This window comes from Cylas formicarius, unplaced genomic scaffold, assembly GCF_029955315.1.
Source record: "Cylas formicarius isolate icCylForm1 unplaced genomic scaffold, icCylForm1.1 PGA_scaffold_4__25_contigs__length_36172078, whole genome shotgun sequence".
NCBI classification, from domain to species: Eukaryota; Metazoa; Arthropoda; class Insecta; order Coleoptera; family Brentidae; genus Cylas; species Cylas formicarius.
In genome coordinates, this window is record NW_026844334.1 from 12685874 (window position 1) to 12711568 (window position 25695).

The 25695-nt window shown below is 34.3% G+C and overlaps 1 protein-coding gene across 3 annotated transcripts in view; it reads right to left on the reverse strand.

Annotated features, from left to right (window-relative positions):
- LOC132701093 (semaphorin-2A) overlaps nt 1-25695 on the reverse strand; it is an 836804-nt gene that overhangs the window by 66681 nt on the left and 744428 nt on the right. For all 3 annotated transcript variants that reach the window (XM_060668770.1, XM_060668769.1, XM_060668772.1), the window contains one exon: nt 4641-4703. In XM_060668770.1, the coding sequence (XP_060524753.1) occupies nt 4641-4703 (63 nt within the window). The remainder of the gene's footprint in view (nt 1-4640; nt 4704-25695) is intronic.

Here is a 25695-nt window from a genome sequence, read left to right on the forward strand (position 1 = left end):
AACAATTTTTTTCTGTTACTCCTACAAAAAAAATCCAATTGATCCAAAAAATAAATTCAAAGAATTTGAACCAAGTTAATGTATATCTACAATATAATACACCACAAACAAAAATCACACGTTAAAATTTTATATACAAAAAATAACTCATTTTAGAAGAAATTGTTTAAGTATTCATCATGAATATGATTTAAATAATAAAGATTGTGATAATCTCATGCATTAGGCTGCAAAAGAAGAACATAATTAACCTAATAAACGCAATATTAAAAAAATGCGTTTGGCTAAGATTATTCAATATTAACATGTCCTCCAAGTAAAACTTTTAAATTGTGCTGCTGGACTTGATGGATATGTACAGCGTTGATTAGGATTTATTGTATTGTATTGTATTGTTTTAAGTTTATTTCTCGTTATCGGCGATTATGTTTGTGACTTTTAAAATTTTATTATGAAAAAGCTTGTTTTCCAAAACAAAAGTTCTAGTGTTTATTTGTCTCGTTAATACCATTGCTGCCGACGGCTCAAACGGCATTGTTAGGGAGGTTCCAATTTATAATTTTTTCATTTGTTCAAAAATAGGCGCATAGCGAAATCACAAAAACAAACTGGTTCATGTAAATTGGCAAGGATATACACCGAGCGAATATATAATACAATATACAAAAGATTGTTGTTTTGCATGGCGATGTTGTCCGCATTATTTCCCGCCCGACGACGACGACGACGACAAATTTACTATTTTTATGGATCACGTGCCGTATAAGGAATTGCATTTTAAATTATGGCGGCTGCCGCTTGCTCGTCTCCTCTCCCAGAAATGTCTCGGACGGATTTTTCTGCGTTGCGGCACTTCAAATTTTAAATAGTAAAAACGGGGATGTTGGTCTGAGCTTATTTTATTTCCCTATAAATATGCAAATCTGCCCGGGTCTGCGGATATTTCCGATTGAATCAGAAACATTTTTGGAAAAATTTCTTAGGAACGCGAAAATCGTCCACTATAAAATGTTAAAAATATATCTGGATGCTTATGGTGGTTCATTTTCAGTACTTCAGTAAGCCGAGTCTTTCAACAAGAGCTAAAATTTATAATTGGATGTGTTTTTTGTAAAGGTCATAAAACTCTATTTTGTAATGTTTCAGGAAAGGTTCTCGCACAATGTATTCAAGTATTTTATATCAATGAACTGAATTTAAATTGGAATTGGAAATTTGCAAATTTCTTGTCTTTCACTGCTCATTTAAATAAATAGGGGAGTGGGGTGTTGGTCAAAAGATAAACGCCTACAAACTTCAGAAGTACGGAAAGCTAAACAAACAGATGCTTGCTAAGGGTAAAAACACTTTCCTGCGAAATAATATGGTAATGGGTAATGGGTAAGAAATATAAGTGATTCGGCATTTTTATTACTCGAGCGACGGGAGAAGTACACGGCCCAGTAAACCACTTAAAAGGGTTATAAGGGTTATAAGTATATATATTTTTTGAAATTCCGAGATTTCATACCCTTACAATGAAAATCTTCCAATTTACGAATAACCGACCTAAGTCTGATAGCCATACCTACAGCGTCTATGGAGAACGTCAAAATTACAACAGGAATGATGAAAGAATACTGATCACTTTTTGACAAAAAAAAAATAAAATTTTTTTCTTTGCGGAAACTATAAAACCATGAGAAATGAGAAATCTCATGCACACATAGCCTGTCATTGTCACAATTTAATGCATCTGCCAAAAATGACGTTTTTTAATCTTTGAAAGTGTCTTTTTATTACACACTGAAAGAAACAGAATCTTTGTCTTTGCAAGATGATTTAAATAGAAACATTAAGTATTACGAAACCCATTTTTTAAAACTAAAAATTATAACTAACTTCATGAAAAAAACATGAAAAACAATTTAAATCCAAAACAAATTTTGTTTCAACCTCCTTTTAGAAATAACAGCTGTGTGTGTGCCTTATTTAGTTCACAATAATGAATTAATTAAATAATATGCAACATTAACGTCACAGCTTGAATGATGCAAAAATAATAACCTGGGTCTAAACTTATCAGTTTGAAATTTAGCAAGGCTTCTGTTTATTACTGCAATTGTTTTTTGTCTAGTTTTAACATTTTAAAATGCGTTTACTTCCAGTAAAACGATTTTTTTTTTTAAATGGGTCGTCGGAATACAATTTCTAAAAGAAATTTAATTATTACTCATCACAGAAATGGATACAACCAAAGAGGCATAGCCAAAATGGTCAATAAATGTCCGTCAACTGTTCAGCGTTACTGTAACGAAATAGGGTTGAGAATAAGTCGAGGTTAGCTCGAAATATGATCTTCAATGAACGGAGAAAGATGGATTGTAAGAGAGGTAACGAATTATCCAAAAAAAGGTGTACCCCCGAATAAATTGGCATTCGATAGAGATTTCAACTCCTGCAATTCAGTAATATTTGCCGATGAGACCAAAATAAACCTATTTGGATCTGACGGAAAAATATCAGTATGGAGAAAGCCTAAGGAAGAATTAAAATTGAAAAATGTAAAAGCTACGGCAAAGCACAGTGGCGATGGAGTGATGTTATGGGTCATCTGCAAGAGTAGGTAATATGCATTTCATTGAAAGAAATATGAACCAATATGTTTATTTGGATATATTAAGACAGAATCTGGTTGCTAGTGTCCAAAAATTAAATATGGGCAGTTGGTTGCATTGTAACTGCCCAAATGTTATTAGTTGAATCAATACCTAAAAGACTACAAGCTGTTATCAATAATGAAAGAGGCCCGACTAAATATTACCAGTACTATTCGAAATTATGCAGTTGTTTTTCTCTATTGATTTGGTTATATTTTGTTTTGCAGCATTTAAGCTGTGACGTTAATATTGTATGCATAATTTAATAAATTCTTTATTGTTAACTAAGTAAGACATATTTAAGACAAAAAGTAATTCACATTTTTTTAGAAGGATCTTTGCTAATTTAATTTCACTAAGTTGCTTTTTTTTCAAATAAATAAAGAAATATTCAGACTAGTTAGTTTTTTGTTATGGCGACTGCATCATTTAAGCTGTGAGTCACTGTATCGAATGTGCAAATGACAAGCTATTATTATCATGTGAGCAAGGGGTTCCTCTTTCCTAAAGAGTGTTGTTGCTTTATATTACCGGTTATTTTTAAACGCGAATATATGGGACTTAGATCCGGTTTAATATAGATGAAATAAAATTCTAAAGCTGATATAGATATTTTGAACTTTTTTTGTGTGCTTTTCCGATATAAACAGTCTGTGTTAAGTAGTTAATTAAGGAACTAGTAAAGAGAGAATACGTAATTTAATTCAAGAATTTAATAAAAATCATCAACAAATTTTCGTATTAGTAAATACCATGGCAATTTCGTTTTTGGTGAAATCTTTACAAATACGCGATACGATCTTTTGAAAAAGTTCTCCGCCTCGCGGAAAAGTACATCTAAGAAAAAAAAAAACTCGACACGGTAACAAAAGAAACGCGCTTATCTGATTGGGTGTAAGTGTAGCAAAAGACTGTTTCATTTTCTACCGTAAAACTAGTTTCCGTGACGAGACGAAAGATATGCCCCGTCTAAAGTGAATATATATAGGAAAGATACCTGATAAGGGATGCCAATTCAGTCGCCCCTCACTGCTGGTCCCTCGTCAGAGTGGAGAGACGTTAAAACTGTCAACGCGAAGACCTACTATGCTCGGCGCATCCCAAAATCGCCGATCCCCTCGACCAGGATTGACATTATTGGGCTGCTTTTTTATGAAACATTTAATGGCACATCTTGTATTTGGACATTCATCTTGAAACTATGAAATGGCTTTAATAATTAATACAACTATATTTTTCCCATTAATTCATTAACAGTGCAAAAACGAATATTAAAGATAAAAAGGGCTACTCCTCATAGCGCGTTCTAGTAAAAAAGAATTCGGTGTTTAGAAGTACCTTGGAAGAGAAAGGAAATAGAAAGGCATGGCTGGGGCGCCGCTCCTAGCAACCCATCATGTCCAGACGATTTGTTTGTTAAATGTAATATAATAATCATAGATTCACTGTTTTCTGAAACTAAAAAACACTTGTTGGCGTTTCTGTACTTGGAGATTTTTATCGCTGATGGGCATCCTCTTGTGGAACGCGATTAAGAATCAAATTAAAGTTCCGAACCAATCAAGTTCTTGTTCGGTAGCTCCGTCATAAGGTGACGTACTTATTAGAAGGCATTACGGCCTATTTCCAATCCCACAGGCTCATTTCGCAGGGAGGTGTTTACGCGTTCTCCCTTAAATTTCCTGGACCCATTGACAGTAAGATGAGTTTCAATCAGCTTATTTCGGGGCCTTTTAATAAAGACGCGAGAATTTTGTTAACGGGCAAGGTATATTTATCACTGTCTAGGGCGCGTGACAGTCGCTTGCAGTATTCAATAGGCATCGCCGGTATTTACACAAGGCCGCCCGCTGTCGAGTAAATTGACATACTTCTTCGACGTCGTCGCCGAATAAATTAATAAATTTACGACGGCAGAGACATTTAGTTCTTGATAGAGTTTTGATGGAAAAAATGCGTCTTATTTCAAAAGATGGAAATTCAAATTCAGTTATGACTTACCTCGGACTTTCCTTTCGATACACAATTTGCTACGTTCGTTGGTTCTAGGTTTAAGGCATCTCTCTGGAACAAAAAAAAAAACACCACTTAAATCAACGATAATGCCAAAGAGTATTGCCTGAAATAAGAAATGCCTGTCTCAACAGGATCAGTTGTGAATGGGCTGTTTATTCTCGCCTTGAAATACTGTTTTTTCGCTGTCGAAAAAAGTAAAGAAAATTCAAAATTTCCAAAATTTTCGGCCGTAACAAACACCAAGAACGATAAACGTCTTGGATACTATAAAACTTAGACAATATTGTCGTAGATCTATACGTACGTTCTGAATGAGATAAGCAAATGATAAAATAATTCAATAAATTAGAGAAAAGCGTGCCGCTGTTTTAATGGAGTTTCCGAACTCAATTTCTAAACTAATTTCGGAACACCGCCGAAACTGCTTCGTCTCTTGGCGGAAAGGGAAAAAAATTTCGGCGCCCGAAGTTCGCGAAATAAGGCGGCTTAATGAATTTGTATTCGTGTCGGCTAAATCTGAGTTTTTTTTTGTGCTCTCGTACTTCAAATTAAAAGAGACAAAATGAGGACACAAATATACATTTCCAGTTTACCAAGTATCGATTATAGGAGCGCTGATTCGGCGAGGAAATATTTTTCAAAAGGAATTAAATTAGCAGCTGCAGAATTAGGGAAATTTATTATAAAATGTTTTTAATTCATCGTGGTGTTGTTTTGGAATTCGACACCCCCTTGCATGGCCTCTCATAAGTTCTATAAAAAATAGTAAACAAAGAAGTGGTAGGGATGGGTTTTGAATTGCGAGGCTTTACTGCTATAACACAGGCTTGAAAATCCTTAATTACAACAATTTTACATTCTTTTATGTTCTGTGCGTTGAAGAGTGTTCATTCAAGTCCAGACTTTTCTACTTTTTATATAAATGTGAACCGAAAAGATTTACAAAATAGTGTACAATATGCTTCCAAATTTTTATCAATTTGTTGTATTAATAACCGCTCAAAAATTAGTTATAAAACAGTAGATTTGTGTGTTTCAGTCAAAATCAGACATGATTTTTTCAGTTAGTTTTTCTCGAAATTAATATCCGGCTTCATAGGAACGCTCCTCAGTTGTAGTTATAATATTAAACAACCGGTAATATTAGATTACACGATTCTAGCAGTAAAATATGAAAAAAATAAGGAATTGCATTACCGATAAATATCAATCAAGATGAATATTGTAAAACGTTTTGAACTTTTAATGTTTGTTAATCTTTTCCTAAAGCCTGATTTGCATTTATATTTTGAGACCACCTCTTTCTGTTAGTATATTTTCAATGTCCTATATTAGAAGCGGTCTCGCTCTATTTCTTCGTCGATGCGATGGTCATTTTTTTTATGTGATGTGAATGATTTTTCCTGAAAATGTACCCGTATTTTTCGGTTGGCCGGTTAGCTAAAAAACACGTCAACTAGATTGCAAGATTATCGAATGCAAGATGGCGTTTTTGCGCAAGGGGGCGTGAAAAGTTCAAAAAAAAAACACAAGGAAAAACGTCTCTGTCGGTAATTTGTTTTTCGGTTTGATTTTCCTCCGGGAAAAAGCCGCGAGGTGGGAGTAGGGAATTTTTCCCCGTTACCACCGATGTATATATACATCACTCTTTCCTCTTTTTGCATTATTTAATAACTCTCATAAAGTTGGTCGACGAGCGAGCGGGCCGACTCCCTAAAAGTGGAAAACATCGTCTCGTAATGAGTCCGACACGCAAATTGGTATACGAAGTTTTAGAAATTACACGGAAACTTTTGTAGTTAGTGTTAAGCAAAAGCGGGTATTAACCTTACAAGAAACAAGCTCGTTTACACAATGGGCCTCGAGGAGCAGTTTTTTCTTTTGCCCGAGATCCCTCGCCGCGTACATATAGCGGGTCATTTTATTACGCTTTTGTTTTATCGAGTTTATGGAAAGTTCGTTCCTTTTATTATGACACACTTCGGGGAACGGAGCCCTTAGTTATTTTATTTATTCTCGTGGTCTTTTGTTTGCCCGCGGATCCGGCTTGCGTATTGTGTGTAAGTTGAGGAGTTTTTGAACCGCGCATTGTTACAAAATATATTTTTCGTTAGGAGTTCGCGCTTCCAGCAAGTGGAATTCATTGTTTGCATATCAAAAGACGCAGTAATATGATGACTTCGAGAAAACATTAACTCAGATTCTAGTTTTATACATACCGTGAACTGCTAAAATATGGAACTAATTCATTTAATAATCACGTATTGGATTTTAAGAAAAATTCTCGCAAATATTTATAAGTAAAAGAATAAAAACCATGACAAAGAAATTATTTTATTAGGTGTAAAAATGTCACAAATATCCACAGAGGAAAAAATCCAATGGAGTAATATCTGGAGATCTTGAAGCCCATTGTATTGATCCTCTTCCATAGATCCACTGTCTGGAAAATAACGTATATAAATCTGTCTATCTGGCATTTGGGAAAGAAACTGCCAGAGTAGGAATTAATTGAAGAAACTTTAAATACATAATTTTGTTCTTCAAAATCCCTGCCCAAACATTTATTTTTTGTATTTGTATACCTAAAATTTAAACAAAACTTGGCTTCATCGCTAAACAGCTTTTGAAGATGAAAAAATGAATTTAATTTGCAGATTTCACTCACAGCTCCACAAAACTGTAGTCTACGGTCGGCATCATCTTCGCTCAGCAACTGTACTTAGTAATCTTTTCTTCTTTTAATACACGCAAAGCTGTTCGTTGGCTAACATCATTATTTGAAGCTACTTCAGATATTTTGCGTCAAACAAATTACAAACTGATTCTTGAGTTCTCGCTGTGTGTCCATATCCACTAAAAATTAAAATTTCAATTCTCTGGGTTTCATTTACGCCATATTCAATTTCTTTGCTGACAGAAATGAAATTGTGACAATTTAAGAACTTTACTGATACTAGCTACTTGCCTGTTAATTTCAAAATTAAATTTGTCTTTTTAGTTTTTTTCTAATAAAAAGTAAGAGATAGGAAGAGGGTATGGTACATGAATTATACGTGAAATTTGATCCAGAATCCGAAAAAGGATTTAAAAAATGGTTTTCCATTTAAAAACAAGAACTTGGTATCGACTACTACTTTTTTCCAACCCTGTATATTTTCTTTAATATTTTTCTCAATACCTGATTTTTAAATGAATTTGTACTATATTTTAGCCGTTCACTGAAAATTGCACCAATTACATTTTTACTGCACTGGCGTTTCTCGTGGTAAATATTGCAAAACTAAAAGTTAACTAAATAGAAAAAACTTCTTTTATTTTCTGCATCTAACTACGAGCGGAATTATATTCGTCTCTTTGTCTAACCTATCATCACTTCAATATCCTCTTCCTTTTTTTCGCCCAATGTGTCGTCTGTCTTTCAACATGCGACATTGCATTATGTCCGATTCACTTTTTGAGCGGTGAAGATCGATTTTAGTTTTTGGATTTCTTTTTTGCGACTTTCAGACATTTCTGCAATTATTTTTTGAATCGTGTTGTAATCAGACATTGCCATGTGCAAAATTTGATTATTGTACAAAGAAAACCTCTAAAAAGACAAGCTTGCCAGTTATAACTGAAAGTTTATTCGGTCCGGACTATATTTACGACGATCAATGCAAATGTATCCTCTACAACCGTTTGCATTTGACGGGTGGTTAATTTACCAATTGCTATTTTTAACAGATAATGTCTGTTTTCTTCTGTAACTCGGAATTTTTTCTTATTTTTAATGCAGTCACTAACCCAAACAAACCAAACTTCTTTAAAAATTTTATGTATTGACTTTAATTTTTGAAAATAATTGTGTATACAAATTTTACAGCGGTTTTCAAATTCACAAATATGATATGGCTAAGCTTTAGATTTTTGTTTGACCAGTAATATGCTTATAACATCAATGTTTATAATTAGTATTAATACCTAATTAAGTTGCACATTTTAGACCTGGTGGGAATATCTGGGTCTACGGCGTAAATAAAATTACTTTGGCCACTCGAAAATCGAGACTTAAACACCATGAATTCCTCATCACAAAAGAAATTTTCGGACGAAATTAAATCAAATGTTTAGAAAGAAAACATTCTTAAAGTATGTTTTCATGTATGCAAGTGTACTTCAAAAGTTAATTTAACTATGTTAGTAATATTTACTTAATTAAGTAACTGACGGATAAGTACAGATAATCGTAGAACGAAAAATTTAATAGTGTTACAATAACATTCTGAAGTAGAAAAGAACAACAATTCCGTGATTTTAACTTTAGGCAACAGAACATTTCCTTGGTGGTTAATATACAGTGTGTCTCTAATGAGGAGGAAAAAATACTACACCAAATTTCTGAGCCACAGACAGACTTAGTTTTCCGTAAGATTTTTTTGTAATAATATTCGGTTTAGGCGTAGGGGAAAAAATTAGAAAAATTAAAATCTTATTTCATCTTAATTGCAAAATTTGCAGGGCTGCCGTAAAAATGATATAATGATATAAGATATTTAGATATGTACTTCGCATTTATACTGGGTTAATTTTGCTTGGATCATCATATATTGATGTAAAAATTTGAGGTAACATTTCTTTCGCCTCTCTATATTATGGGTATGCCTCCGACAGGGAAAAAGAGGGCGCTCTGATCACAGTAGCTAAGCGCATTTCAAGTCCCAAATTTCCGATAACAAAAAAAAAAACTTAAAGCTCCGTTACGTGCAAGTCGGCTGCCCTCCACGGGGAAGATCGCTTTTAAAATTACCTTTTCTTAAAAATAAACCGAATTGCGAGCGCCGAATTAAGATAAGGCCGTATTCTCGGTTCGCCCACACACGTTCGCCCAAAATACACACTCGACCCGTGTATAAATCGGAAAAAAGCACTGTTTGCCGTTTTAGTTTTCCTTTTTAACTATAAAACAGCCAGTTTGCTTCGGAAATCAGTTTTGAACTCGCACAACGCCCGAATCCGAAATCAGTTTGGCGTTTGAATTCCCCCGGTTCCTCTAATCACCGAGCCAGAGACGTGCCTTGCAAATTTCCACCCTTTTCCGAGAGAGACTCTGCCGCTCCGGAAGGGGACTTTTTAAGGAAATCTAATTCCCTTCTATATTATGTTTATTCTCTAAGGCGATTTAGTCGCTCGACGATGGGGATATCGGGTTTTCGCTACCGATTCACCCTTTGGAACATTCCGGATCGGCCATTTTTTTTTAATTAGCCAACACCGCCGAACCCAGCTCGATAAAATAGAATTAGTAATAATTATTCCATTTACAGGTAGAAAAACGCCACAAAGTATATTATATTATTATTCTTTATTTAATAAATTGTTATTAATAAATTAACATTAATAGAGCAAATGTTTTCTCTGCTGTAGTGAAATTTTCATTGCAATGCGTTGGTTTCCGGCAATTATTTTTATCACTCGAAATGTCAAAATTGTGGAATTTTAAAAATTAAATAAAAACACTTTCTTCTTGCAATGTAATTTTCCAAACCCTTTGCCATATCTATCTTAATATAAAAAAAATATATATTATTATACAGATTTCAATAAAAATTGTGTGGTTTTACATTACATTATTTATTGATTTGAAAATAGAACTGGCATACGGTTTCACCAAAATAGTGCAACATTTCTAAAAAAATGAAGTCACACACCAAATTTTAATCTTAAGATTTTGACTTCTGTTCACACGTTTTGTTTTTTGAGGATACCTGAAAAACAGATGTTCTACAGAAAACAAAATATTAACTCAGGTTACCTTGAATAGAAAACTACTTTAAATAGACAATCGAACGTTTTGTTGACAATGTGACTGAGTGATGGCATACCGTGGCTTCGCACGAATTACATGTTTTATCGGGGCCTCAAACATTCTGTAATGGTGGTCTATAGAAACTAATTTAATGGTTGAAATAGAACCACCCCAATTAAAACAAAACTAATCAGATACTAAGGAGTCCAAAACAGAAGATCTGTAATAAATTCCAAGGTCTTTTTCTGAAATCAGTAGGGAATTGACCAGTCAATTATTTTTGTGTGAACTGGCCAGTCGATTGACCGAAATAATTTTGAAAATACCATGAAATTTATATTTATTTATATTATGCGTAGCGTCGTTTTGAGAACCAAATGGTGTCGATATTATATCAATATAATTATCGTATTCGGATATTACGTAGATACGTAGATTGGAAATCACAAATGCATAATAATTTCTATAAAATACATATTACTATTAAATAATGATAGACAACACTATACAATTGCAAGATATTATTTACAATATCTTTTGACTACTCCATAAAGAAGTGGTAAATTGACCAGTTCCAACACTAGTAATCAGGAAACCAAAATATGTTAAAAACAAGAAAATACTCATTAAAATCACGAAGACCACCCACCCATTCGCATCTGCACGAATCTAAATAGCGACTTAAGGAGACGGCTTTCGGATAATATTCGACACGAAACCAACCGACCCACACAAGGAAGCGGAACTATTCAAAGTCGGCGGTGTCAAAAACGCATACACGGAAACTATTTTAACCGGTAACGGTGGCGGAGCCGAGGGCTCGGGCTGGCGCACTTCCCCCGGGACCAGGAAGTACGCTAAAACTTATCATTGGAAAATAGAAAAACACCCCCCGAATGGGAATTGTTTGCCGGCGATGCCAGAGATTGATTCCTCAGCCCATACATTTTATATGAGTTTGACGCCCGGATTGTTTAAGGGTTCGATCGTTGTCATTCCTACGGCATTTATCATGCTTAATTTAAGACAGGGGAGAGATATTTTTTATTATTTTCTGTTCCGGTTGAGTATTCCACCAGACAAACAATTCCTTGATAGGTCTAGAAAATTGAAACTATTGTAAATAATTACAAATTGTGAATGGAATTTGTGTCTTGTCGCTTCGTTTTTTTACTCAACCACCCATTTAAGGTTTCATGTCATTCTGATTTACGTTTTGCCATTTCTCTCTAAAATGTCTCTTTGACAATACAGTCAGTATATCTACTAGATAATCATCCAGGAACTTTTGAATTTTGACGAATAAAATATTTTTGAATTGAAACCAAGTCAGTAGCAGGTCTTAAAAATTATTACTTGCAAAACGTCAACTCAAACGCAGGTCTCTTCGAGGATGAGAGATTTGTTTTATTTTTAGTTGCTTTTTTAATATAAGACCATTAAAGACTCACTTTTGTAAGTATTAAAGAGCAAATTCAGAACTGTAGATATGATATTGTAGGATTATCAGAAACAAAATTGGGCAGAAATGTTTCTTCTGAAAACTTGGAAATTAATGGGTATAGTCTATTGCATGAAGAGAGAGATGATAAAGGTAGAGGGAGAGTAGATGTGTATATCAGGAATACTCATACAGAGATTAATTATATTTTTGAAGTGATATGGATTCAGTTGGATATTAATAATGATACATTGTTGGATCAGTTTATAGGCCACCCGGACGTTCCAAAAATTTCTTAAAACTTTGTTAAGATTGTGTGTGGAGGTGACTTGAATATCAACTTAATGGTCCCTACTTATTACTACAATAATTACTGTGATTGCATAGACACGTATTATTTAAAACAAGTAATTTCTACCGCAACACGTATTAATGACAAAACCTCTACTCTTATTGACACAATTTTGTGCGCGGTACATTTGATTTTGGACTAGATATCTCGGATCATGCTTTGGTATATTTAATAAACCTGTCTCTGAGCCAAAAAAAAAAAAAGTTAGAGTACGTAATCTGAAGAAGATAGAAAGGGAGTTATTACATCAGTTTCTGGTTAAAGCCCCATTTGAGCATACTGTATATTTGAAGAATATTGATAACAAAATATATTTTTTGGATACAATCCTATTAAATATTTTTGATATATTAGCATGGGAAAGAGAAGTTACAGTCGGCAACAAAGAGCAACCGTGGTTGACAGATACCATTAAGTTGTTGATTAAAAAACAAAGCATATAAAAAAATCACGAAAACTAAAAATAAGACACAATGGGACTATTACAAACAGATTTCAATGCAAACTAATACAGCTATCCGTAATGATAAGAAAACACTTCATTAATGCAAATAAATCGGACTCAAAACAATTATGGAGCAAACTGAGAGACTTTTGACCATTGTAAACAAACATAACAAATTGATATTCTGAGCTTTTAAATAATCCTGGCGAAATTAATAAAAACTTCATTAAGAACTGCGGTACTGGATGTCCACCTAATAAGAATTTACTAAATTTTTACAATCAAAATACAAAAAAAGAGTTTATTCGATTGCTTGGTTTTTCCACAGTAACAGAAAACGACGTTAAGAGACATATTCTAGAAATTAATTCCCTTACGATTGTGTGGATAAATTGAACTTGGAAATGATACTTTCCTGCCTTGATAGAATATTTCCCTTTATCACGAATATAATCAATAGCTGCGTTATCGAACCCGTATTTCCTAAGAAAATTTCTAAGGTCCTTCCATTACCTAAGTCAAAGAGTATTACTATTACAACAATGGATGAATTAAGCACCTTACCGGTATTTTCCAAAGTGCTTGAAAAAATAACAAACCAACAAATTAAAGATCATTTATATATTAACCAGTTTAATTAACCTCTTTGCAGTCAGAATTTCAAAAAGGGTGCAGCTGCAAGTCAGCACTATTAAATATAACAGATGACATACTTCGAGAGAGTGATATGAGCAAGACGATTGCGTTTATTTTGTTGTATTACTCAAAGGCTGTCGACAAAATCACTCAAGTGCTGCAGTCTCTTTTATGCGTAGTTATTGTTGCAACATCTAAAGGAGAGTCAAGTAATGTTACTATTCCGTGTGGAGTACCCTAAGGCTCAATATTAAGGCCTCTCCTAATATATTTTTCATATATTCGGGAAAATTTCCAAGAGCGTTGAAGAGTTTTTAGACTCGCATCAATTCGAAATAAATGCTACCAAATCTTACCTTATGTTATTTGGTCAATCTAGAGAGGTAATTAAACCTTTAATTTCGAATTTGGGATTTGGGAACTTTGATAGTGATTTGCGTTTTAAGCCCCACGTAAATAAGTTCATTCAAAAAGCCTATATGAGTTCAAAAAACATTCATCCCAGTCGTCACATTTTAAAAACTAATTAAATTAATTGATATGCTGGTACTTTATCATTTGAATTATACAGATGCGCTTTATGGTCCTTATTTGGATGAAGGAGGTGTAACCAGAATACAGAGAGTACAAAAGTCGTGTTTACGATTGATTTACGGCGTTAGGCGACGTGATCGCATATCGTATAAACTCCGCGAGGCAAATTAGCTATCAATGGAAAACGTCGACAGTTTCATGTAGTCGTTCTTTACCATAATAATGGGTGATTCAATAAGAGTTTCCACATTACAATCTGAAATATTTTTGAAACGCGACTGTATTTGTTTATTATCATATGAGATTTCTAACCTCAAAACATAAACAAAATTAGTCATTTAGCAATATACGACTGAACAACGTGTAAAAATTGTGCAAGCCTATCATGAAAATGTTCGATCAAGAAAAAAGTGTATTCAAGAAAAAAGTGAATTTTCAGGCGGGCAGGGGACAATTTGGAATGTGGTTCAAAAATTTGAGCAAATTGGATCTGTAACTAACCTCAAAGTCACTCGACGTGCTCGTGCAGGTCGGTCAGATCAAAATATTGCCATTATTCGCGAAAGTGTAGCCGAAGATCCAAACACATCGATTCGTCATCGGTTGCAGCAAGCAAGTTACGTATTCAACCACACAGCGAATTTTAACAAAAGACTTGCATCTACACCTATATAAAGTCCAAATAATTCAGGAGTTGAAACCTCGAGATTATCAACAGCGCCGCGTGTTTGCAGAATGGATACGAGAACAAGGGGTGCATTTTTCTACAAAAATCATCTTTAACGATGAGGCACATTTTCACCTTGGTGGTTTTGTAAACAAACACAATGCTCGTATTTGGGTATTAGAAAATCCAAGAGAGAGTGTTCAAAAAGCAATGCACCCTCAAAAACTGACTGTTTGGTGCACATTTTGGTGCGGAGGAATAATTGACCCATTTTTTTTCGAGGATAATGCGGATAACGCTGTTACGGTTAATGGTGTTCGCTATCGAAACATGATATCTGATTTTTTCTGGGAGCAGTTGGAAGGTATGCACATTGAAGATTTGTGGTTCCAACAGGATGGAGCCACTTGTCACACATGCAGAGAAAGGATGCAATTGCTGCGGGGCAAGTTTCCTGGTCGGATTATCTCAAGTAACGGCGATACCTATTGGCAGCTGCGATCATGTGATCTTACTCCACTAGAGTTTTTTTTGGGGCATCTAAAAAGCAGAGTGTATAGACATAAACCAAACACTATTCCAGAGCTGAAACAGAAGATTAGACGAGAAATAGCCGACATAGAACCTGAATTGTGTGAAAAAGTGATAGGAAATTTCAATAAACGAATTACGTCATACCACATGAGTCGCGGGGGTCATTTGAATGACATCATCTTTCATACATAATTGTAATACACTAATCTAAAATGGCAAATTAAAATGTTTGTATATTTTTATATTCTTCCGAGTTTTTTTTATTATTTTAATGTGGAAACCCTTATTGAATCACCCTTTATAATTTTAAACGCCTGCCCTGTATAGGAGCTTATTTCTCCTGCCCCGTATCGTAAAGCGTTGTTTGAAAGAATAACGTAAAGAAACTGATACCCACATCTTTAAAAAAAAATTATAAAACTTTTCTTTATAATAGTCAAAGATAATTAGCTGAAGTAGATTCCTATTAATAAGATAATATACAGTTTTGTTTTTTATTTTTTATGTTTCATGTTAATGCATATGTTAAGATATGAGTAGCTATGAAATTACGGACTGGGCTTTGATCTTTTTTAAAATTGTTTCCCAGTTCCTTTTTTTTGCTCTGTGCTTCTGAAGTGCAAAAATATACATATATTATTATTATTATTAATATATCAATAATATTAATAATATAATAAAATTATTTGTTATCCATGTCCCAAAATAGGGTCTTGCGGAACTCCGTATTTAACCGATTTATTTGCAGATAATATGCCGCGCTTCGTAAAAATAATTTTCCAGCGGTTTAACTGACGCACTATCAACGCTATACTTCGCGTAATTTGCTTTTACGAATGTAAGAAAATTGGGTTAATTCTAATAAAATCCCGCGGCATAAAGTAGGAACCGAAGGGCTTAATTTGCCGTCTTTCGTAACACTAGGCGGTTTAATTTCGTCCGGAAATTCGGCACTGTAAAACGAATATTGCCGTCTTTGCGGGCCGCCGGGCGAAATTGAAAAATGAAATAAAATGAAGAGCTTTATAAGGTAATAACAATAACGGTCCTGGCACCCTATTGTTGTAATATTTAAGCGAGGGCAGAACAATGAGCGGGCAATAACTAAGGGTCTAGCATTACGCGCGTTTAATTTTACGCTCTTCCGGAGGAGAAGAAAGATTAAAAAGTACGTTTACAACGCGCAAGAATCCCGATACGTACGTTAAAACGTATATCTGCGGCGTCAAAATGACGTTAACGTGGAATGAAAGGCGAAATTGGACCCGTTTTATTAAAAAATAAAATGCTCGTATGAGGGTTTAAAGGCGCATTCGAGGAATTGTGATGAAGTGAATCACCTTAAGAATATTACCGGTTTGTCGTGTATCCCCACTCTTCTGTTATTGCGGTCTATGATGCTTTGGCAAAGGATCAAGGATTCGTTATCATTCCGCTTCAGCAAACTTTAAGCAAAGTCTCATCGATGAGTTAAGAGCCAGTTTATGCGCGTTTTTCTTGCCTCTTTCATGTTTGTTTATTATAAATTCTAGTTCGCAAATGATTTAGTTTTTATTAATAAAAATAATAAATTATACTAAAGAAAAAGCGGCTGATAATATCAATCAATCGATAGCAAATGACACACTATCTCGGGTATCGTAATCAAGCGTAAGCAGGCTTCTAATGAAAAAACTGGGGAGTAAGAAAAGTCACTTTCAGCTCATTCTGCGGCATTTGTATGGTCTGTTCATAGATATAAGAAAGTGACCAATTGCTTTTGAATGGGATTATCCAAGGGTGGTCATTAACATACAATGCAACAAGATTATTACATAAAGTATTCGGATTTTAAATTCAGGTAAAATTGTGGTCCGTAATAGAAAATAATTTTATACCTACCTGTGTTTAATATTCATTGGTTTGGTATACTACTTGGTTTAAGTTTATTAGTAATCATTCTTATTTCGTGTGTAGTATAGCGTGTGTTGAATCGTGTGCGAATTATGCAAAATATGTGCGAGCCTAGTGTATCTCAAATGTAGAAAACACTATTTTATTGAGACTAAGAAAGTTATAAACAATGTTTATTTGACTCTCATTGAAATTCTAGCATCAACTGTATAGAAAATTGTGAATAATCCCATTTCAGCAAGGAAAAAAAAAAGCGATCAAGATATAATACGACGTAAAATTTACCAGTTATACGAGGAACAAAGCGTGCCTACATTAGATATCTAAATTAGGAGGCTTGAAAAAGATGAAACCGGTGTTAAATGTGGCAGAACTACCTTACGGAAGTGTATTCAACACATGGATTTTAGATTTAAAAAAATTGACAAAAGGCAAGTTTTAATGCAATCTTTTAGAATTCGGAAATGGCGACTGGAATATCTAGAAAAAATTAGCATTTGCAGAGAACAACAAAGGCCAATTATTTACTTGGATGAAACATGGTTCGACACTTATGATACCCCGGAAAAGGGTTGGGTTGACTCAACTGATAAGTGTAAAACAAACGCGCCATCAAAAAGATGTAACAGAATAACTATTTTGCATGCTGGCTCTAAAGATGGTTCGATTCCAAATGGACTTTCTCTGTCTGCGAAAACTATTAAAGATTCTTCTCTGGATTACCATGAAGACACCACCGCTGATTTATTTGAAAGTTGGTTTAAAAACAGACTAGTTCCAAACATTCCCCCTAATAGCGTCATTGTAATGGACAATGCAAATTATCACAAAAGGATAGTTGACTAAAACCTCTTCCTCATGTGATACAAAAGCAACAATTCATGTATAATAACGACATTTATTTTCACGAAAATTATACCAAAAAGCAATTAATTGAGGTTCTACAAAGCTTGAACCTACAAAAGGTTCAGCATACAGTTTTAAGGCTTTCTTCCACCTTACCACTGTATATTTAATCCCGTTGAACATGTTTGGCATCAACTGCCATCTGCCATTTTGATATTGATATATTATGTGAATAATTTTAAGTAATTTAAGTAGGTACTAAAAAAAATTGTAATTTTATTTTAGATTTCAACATAAATAAATAAATATTGTTTAGTATCTTTCCTTACAAAACCCAAAATAATTAAATTCTAAGCAAAGTACGGACCTGATCGGCCATTCGGCCATATTTCATTCTTACAGCTTGCCCGGGACTTTCCTTAATTCGTATCAGTTAGTCACTTTCTTATATCTATGAACAGACTTTACCTGTAAGCGTCGTAAGGTTGTTTGCTCCAAAGCACTTAAATAGTCTCCCTGACTTCAATAGGGGATGGAGATGATACCTGTGGCCATATATTCTGGTAGCTCGCTATTCAGTAAATTGTCCCGAATGTTCTTCCCAGTTTCCTTTTATTGTCGACATCGCAATGCAGCAAAGGGATCCGATCCTATAAAGTTTAGTCAGACAGCCTTCATGGCCGCGGAATCAGAGACATCAATTTCTATTAAATATGTAGTATATATATTAAATATGCAGTATTTATGTATGTTTATAATATTGTTCCACTCTCGAGCTTTTGAGCGATCAGTTTCGTTATTCAGACGTATCAGAAATATTTACGCCATTATTTACGACGGAAAATTAAACTAATTTTTCGGTACATAAAGTCTAAAAGGTGTCGGGCCATTTGTCTCGAGCATAGGGCAAAAATAAAACCCCATCGCCGTCAAACACTCGTAAAAACATACCCTTTCGGCGGAGGGAACCGGCGGCGTCGCATAAATTCCTTAAGGTTCGCTGCCGGGGCGGGAATGTTATTGGGACAATTCCGGGACCCCGTAGAAATCGGCAATTGTAACCAAACGACAGGCCGAACGTACCTAAATTTAACGTGTCTCGAACTAATTAAAGTAGTTAATTCCGCGAGCCCGGAACAAATGGCGATCGTTATTCGTCTTCCGTCCCTTCTCTCGGGTGAGGGGAGGTTCGCAGTCGCATCGGCCAGCAAACGTCCTCCTGCAGCGGCTAAATTTTTCACTCAAAAATGTTTTTTGCATATTTTGTCATTTGACGGTGTCACTAGCCCAAGAGGTGTCACGGTTCTAACTGAAACCATTTTTGAAATTGCATTGGCCGGATCAGACCGAAATTGGACTCGTCCGGAAGGAACTTTGATATAGCATTTGCATAAAACCAATACTGGTGCTATAAAAAACATCACTTGGCATCTTCAATGCTCGCGCTCCGAAAACACTTCGAACACTATATATATATATATATATATATATATATATATATATATATATATATATATATATATATATATATATATATATATATATATATATATATATATATATATATATATATATATATATATATATAGATATAGTCAGTATCTTGGGTGTTTTTATAAAGTTTTAGATAGTTTTCCGATAATGCCAAGACAACAACAGACTGTGCGGAACTGGTTCGTTCCGCTACAAGAGCAGACGTGTCTATAACTATAACTATAAAGCCATTTCTATCAGGAATTTAAAATAAATGTTTTGGGCGAATAATTGACAATAATTTCAACTACATGTTAAGACCCATCAAACTACCAGCTAATTTAAACACCTGATTTCGCCGAATGTCTGGATAATTTATCCTTAGAGTTAAGAAGAAGAATATGGTCGTCTGGCGCACTTTTCGAGATCTGTTGGAGACTACCTCAATAATCAATTTCCTTATCGTTGGATTGGTCGTGGGAGTCAAATGCCTTGGCCGCCAAGGAGTTCAGATTTCAATCCTATTGATTTTTATGTTTGAGGTTATATGAAGTGGCTAGAATATGAAGAAGTAGTTCATACGCGAAATGAATTATGGCACAGGATTGAAAATGCGGCTGAATCATCTAAAAATAAGGAATTATTATTTGAAACTAGGCAGTTTTTCAATAAACGTGTCTCTAAATGCATCGCAGTGAATGGAAATTATTTTGAACATGCATTGCCGAATATAAATCTTTTTTGTATGACTAGTTTTGCCATTTTACTTTTGTTTAAAATTAAATTTGGATTGCCATCAAATTGTTTTCATTGGTGCCAAAGTTTTTTTGAGTCTCTTGTAAAAATCTGAAGATAAACAATATTAAAAACGCTGCTAAAGTCTGTATTATCATATTAGCTCAGTTATATGCATTATATAGGTTATTTTAAAATTGATGGTATAGAAATAAATAAATTTTAAAAATTACGTAACAAATTTCAAATGCGAATTTCTCGAAAACGGCGACTCGATGAGAAATTTAAATCATTATTAAAAATCTGCATAAACTAAGGCGCAAAAAAGTTAGGAAATATCAAATGCACCATACGTAGTGTTCTCTACAATTTTCCACAAAATTATTCACGATTCCTTACGTCAAAAATCCCCGATTTGCAAAATTCCTCTATATCTCGGTTAATATCAACTTTTCGACCAAGGTAAATTTCGTTAAATCGTAATATTTTTACCTAAAGAATCTCATATTTTCCGATAACACCCTGTATATGTCATTAAAGTACATTTTAGCTTTTCTTTTATCGCAGCTTCAATATAAAGTTCTTTATTGGTCTATAACGATTCACACAGACTCATAAACTTGATTAATAATTATTATTCACGGTCTTCAATAAAATTCGATTTTTCTCCCGATAATAAAAAAGGGATGTCATCGAAAATTATTTAAACGACAGGGATGGTTGATGGGATGGTGTTTAAAAACTTGCGGACGTATTACTTACCATAATTAGCAATATGATGTTCGAACTATGCGAAAACCGAGAAGAGGTTAGCTACGAAAAATTTTACAATGTAAGAACGCGTTGGATAACATATTGACGTAATTTCTTTACTCCCGCGTCATTCGATATAAGAAGTTATATACGAAATGGAAGTGCTTTCTTCCGCGCTATTAACGAAACCAATCAAGGAGATGCGAGAGATCGGATTGGATAGAGTTTTATATCTTTGTTATTTGCTTCCGTCTAGCAACGTTGCTGCGCGACATCAATAAAGTTATAAAAGATATTGCTAATACCGAATGGTTCCCGGGGATCGCCTCCGGGCGGCGGCGGGGGAGCGAAAAGAAGCGTCCGTATATAAAACATCCCCTCGGCAAATATGGCAGCCGTAAACGCCGGAGAGTAGTTCGTGTAATCAGCCTGCTTAAACATTGACATTAGTATAAAAGTGAAGTCGATTTGAAAGGGACGTCGCTGCCGCCGCCGCCTTCGATGCCGGCGTCGTGACGCTCGTATTTACCGATATTCAATTTGATAAATTTACGCTTACGACATAATCTTGAACGCAAACAAACGAGAACCGTTTGGATTTATCGATTCCGTTTAAGAAAATTTAACGCACAATATAGGCTTCTACCGGCACATATGGAATTAAATCCGGATTGACCTGGATATAGGATTAATTTAGTCAGCGGAATCGATAACGTGCTTTATTATCTATTCATTGATCTGTGCGTTATATATTTCACTGCAAATTGCTAGAGGATCGATCCTTTTCCACAACGATAACGTCCGATTTATTTGGCGATTTGATGGCGACTTAAGCAGAAGCAATTTTCTACACACAAAAATCATTTTATATAAGTCAATAAGCACGACAGTTTGTCTAAACTGTCTAACTTAGTTGTATGTTTTGAGTGTCCATGCGACATATCCTTTTAACAAACAAAATTGAAAAGAGTTGATCGTGCAATTAACTAGACGGCCGGCATACCTAATCGTATATACCCATACGTACAAGTTCTATAATATGTAAAAATGACAAATTCAAAAAAAACAACCATTAAACCCAAAATAATAAAGTTATAAGGTAACATTTAATTTCAATCAAATGCTTTGTGGTCCGTATCCCGCGTACCCTGTATGATAGACAAAAACAGTTAACTCAAATATTGTAGTTCTCGAGCTGACCTAAAATACCGCTCGACCCAAACGGCACTTTTTGCCACGGTTTCTCTGTTACGGCCAATAATTTACTTCGAAAAATCACAATTTTCAGTTATTTGATCATCCTGTAAACATCCTGTAAATTTTTGGCTCAACCGTATTTTTGGGTTATTGCACCGAATCTGGTGTCTTCTGGTTCAGTAATTTTTCCAATCGGACGTACCGTTTTGGAGAAAATAAATTTTTTTCGGGACCGAAAAAGAATTTCAAAAATTTTTGAAAAATACTTCTGACTTTCCGATATCGCCCAGTTTCAATAGGTTCTATCTACGGATCGAACTTTAAATTCCTGCCAAATTTCAACTTGATAGGTAGAAATTTCCGACACTTACCGTGTTTCATAGCGATTTTCCGAGCAAAATATTTTGCGGGCGGCTATGCTTCGCCTAGTAGTAGCACGGAGGAAAATTTGAAGCCGATAGTTCCAACCGTTCGAACGTTCTAGGCTTTCAAATGCTTTCCGGAGGTCCGTTTCGGAGAACAAAGAACAGAGATTTCACGATTTCATCGATTTCTCGAAGTCAGACTCTCCGATGCATTATGATTTCCGAAGTCCCTCCTTTATCGTAAGTTTGCATAGTTCTTCGCTTTCAATGAATTTATACTTCGACCAGAAATATAGTGCTTTTACAACCGATCCCGTGATTAACTTTGCCTAATGTTTATTAGTCCAAAATCGCAGCCCCTTATAGAACACCCTGCCGGGCAGACCTTTACCCCTAACCATTTCAGGACTGCCCTAGGAATTTGTCTACCTACAAGTATAAGTATGTCTTCAATCTTTTTCGCCGAGCAATTCTTGAAACATGTTCATGAACAAATAAGTACAAAGTAACAATTTATTACTTTCTATTTCATTACATTTCTACGTAGTATCATTATCAAGATACAAAATATTAAACATAATAATAATAAATACGTCACTAAAACATAACATAGTTCAATGATCAACTCAAATATTTTCTTCTTTTATTACTCGTTTTTCACAGTTAAACCAGCTTTGTACTAATATTTTAGCTACCTCTTGTCGAATTACGTTTATGATATTATCACTAAATTTTGGTGCAGTGTTATTTCTTCTTATATACACTTTCAACTCAGACCAAATCATCTCAATCGGGTTGAATATACAATGATACGGGGGTAATCTCAAGATTTCAAGTCTGTTTGTTGTCCTATCGAATCGATTTTGTTGTCTTTATTAAAGTGTTTAATTTCTTCTTTATTTGAAGAAGTATTCGGAATTTTTCTAAATCAAAATAAATAAGAACTAAAAGTTCAGATTTTCACGAAATTATATATTTTGACATGACAATTGTTTCGACAACACCGTGTCTTTATCAAATGTAATATTTACAAACTACCTGCTACTATATATACCAAAAAATGACCATAAAACCTTAATTAATGTTGTTGCGAGAATTTAAGTTCAATAAAGGAGAGGTATTTAAATCTAAATGATCGTTAAGCAATACATTTCAAACTGTAGACACCTGATTTTTGGGATTTTGGACATTTCGATTTATTGTTTTTTAAATATTTTCTTATTGTGTTGTTAGTTCTGAAAGCTATTTTTAAACCACATTTTGACAAATGTTTTCAAACTTTTTCGCTAGGTTCGTGTTCTGTATTTGGTTTCGGATAAATAGAGTTTACTGTTGTCTGTATTTGTTTTTTATTTATAATTTTATCTATAATGGACGGATTGTAGCCGTTGTTCAGTGCTATTTGTTTAATGATATTAAGTTCTTTGTTGTAATTTTCTGTTGAGAGTGGCGTATTAAGAAGTCTGTGTATAAAAGAGTTAAATGCAGCCATTTTGTGTGTATAAGGGTGATTTAAGCTGTTATGTATAACTGTGTCCGTGTGTGAAGGTTTGTGATATATTGAAAAATCTAATTTGTTTTGCACTTTCGTAATAGTTAAGTATAAAAAATTAATAGAGTTATCCTGTTCAATCTCGATAGTGAATTTTATACGATTATGTATTGAGTTAATGTAATTTAAAAAAGAATTCAATTGTCTGTCCGTTCCAACAAAGCGAGCAAAGACATCGTCCACATATCTATACCACCATAAAAAACTTTTATTTCCAAATTTTCCAAATTATCCATAAAAATCTCGGCTAACAAAGGACTAAGTGGGTTTCCTATCATCAAACCTTCCTTAGAGATGTAAATCTGTCCATTAAATTCAAAATAATTTTGGTGTAAATATACTATTAAGCAATCTAATAAATCACGTTTCACCAATGGGTTAACCTGTTTCCGAGTTAGGGTAAAATCTAGTAAATCTATCACATCCATAGGTGGAATACTGGGAAATAAGTTTTGTACATCAAAAGACAATAGAGTTGCGTTAGAAGGGATTTTGATATCTTTAATTTTGTTGATTAATTCAAAAGAATTTTTTATTGCAAATTTTGGTTTAAAATATGTGGGGAACTTTAAAATATTTACTAATTTTGTAGAGATTTTAACTGCTGGAGCTGTTACATAAGAAACCACTGATCTAATGGGCATATCTTGTTTATGTAATTTAACTAAAGAATATAATTTAGGCGGTTGTGGATTCATAATTGTTAAAAAATATTTGTCTTTGTCACTAAATAGTGTGGAGTTAGTAATTACATCCTTGACTTGTCTTTGATATAACTCAGTAGGATCGTGTTTGATACAAAGGAAAAGTTCTGGTTTAAAAAAATTGTTGGTTTTTGAAATATATTCGGGGAGATCGATAGCTATGAATGACTGTCTTCCCTTTATCTGCACGTGTAAATATTATGTTATTTTCAGAAACTTTGTTTTTGATAGTTTTAACTAGTGACATTTGAGAATTTTTCTAATTTGTGCTGAATGATACGAGGCATTATCCAACACAATAACAGTATTTGGCGATAGTTTGGGCAACAGTTTATTTCCAAACTAGTCCTCAAATCTTTCCTCGGTCATGTTTTCATGGTAATCCACACTTGAATCTTTGACCATTTCTGGACTCAGCATGAAGAATAATTATGCGTTTTCGATTTGAAGGCGGCACTTGTTATTGCCTATCACACCATCTTGAGTCGAGTGTCAAACCACATTTCGCCATAAACCACGTTCGTACATAAATACGTACTTACTGGAAGGATCACAGTTAAATACCTCCATAATATATGCGAACATATTCTTAAGAACGATCCATATCACCTGATATTAAAATAAACGCTTCTACTTATTCGAAAATACCGCAAATAGAAAAACCGAAAAACCGAATTTTGAAAAATAGCTTAGCACAATAATCTTACCTAAAAAAAAACAAAACAATCTTTTGGTTTTGTACAATTTCCTAGTTTAACTACGCTAGTAGCTTTCAATAATCGTGGCTCACATCTAGCATTAACGGACAAAATGCACACGCGATCGCATTGCAATACGTTTGACATCGCGCAGACAGTTAAGCTATGATTTTCCCAATCCAGACAGCATAAACGGATTATAATTTAATTAAAAACTAGATTAGCTTTCGTTGCAGAAGCGAATTAACGTAGTAAATAAAATTTTCGTTCGCGCCCGGAAAACGAATAGTTCGGACGTTGGACGCGCCCGCACGCCATGAATCCTTAATTAAAACGGGGGTGTTAATGACAAATTGCGCAATTACGACGTTTTTCAAAATCCGTTTCGTGTATCGAATCCCCCGGGTTCGTCGTCTAGACGAAG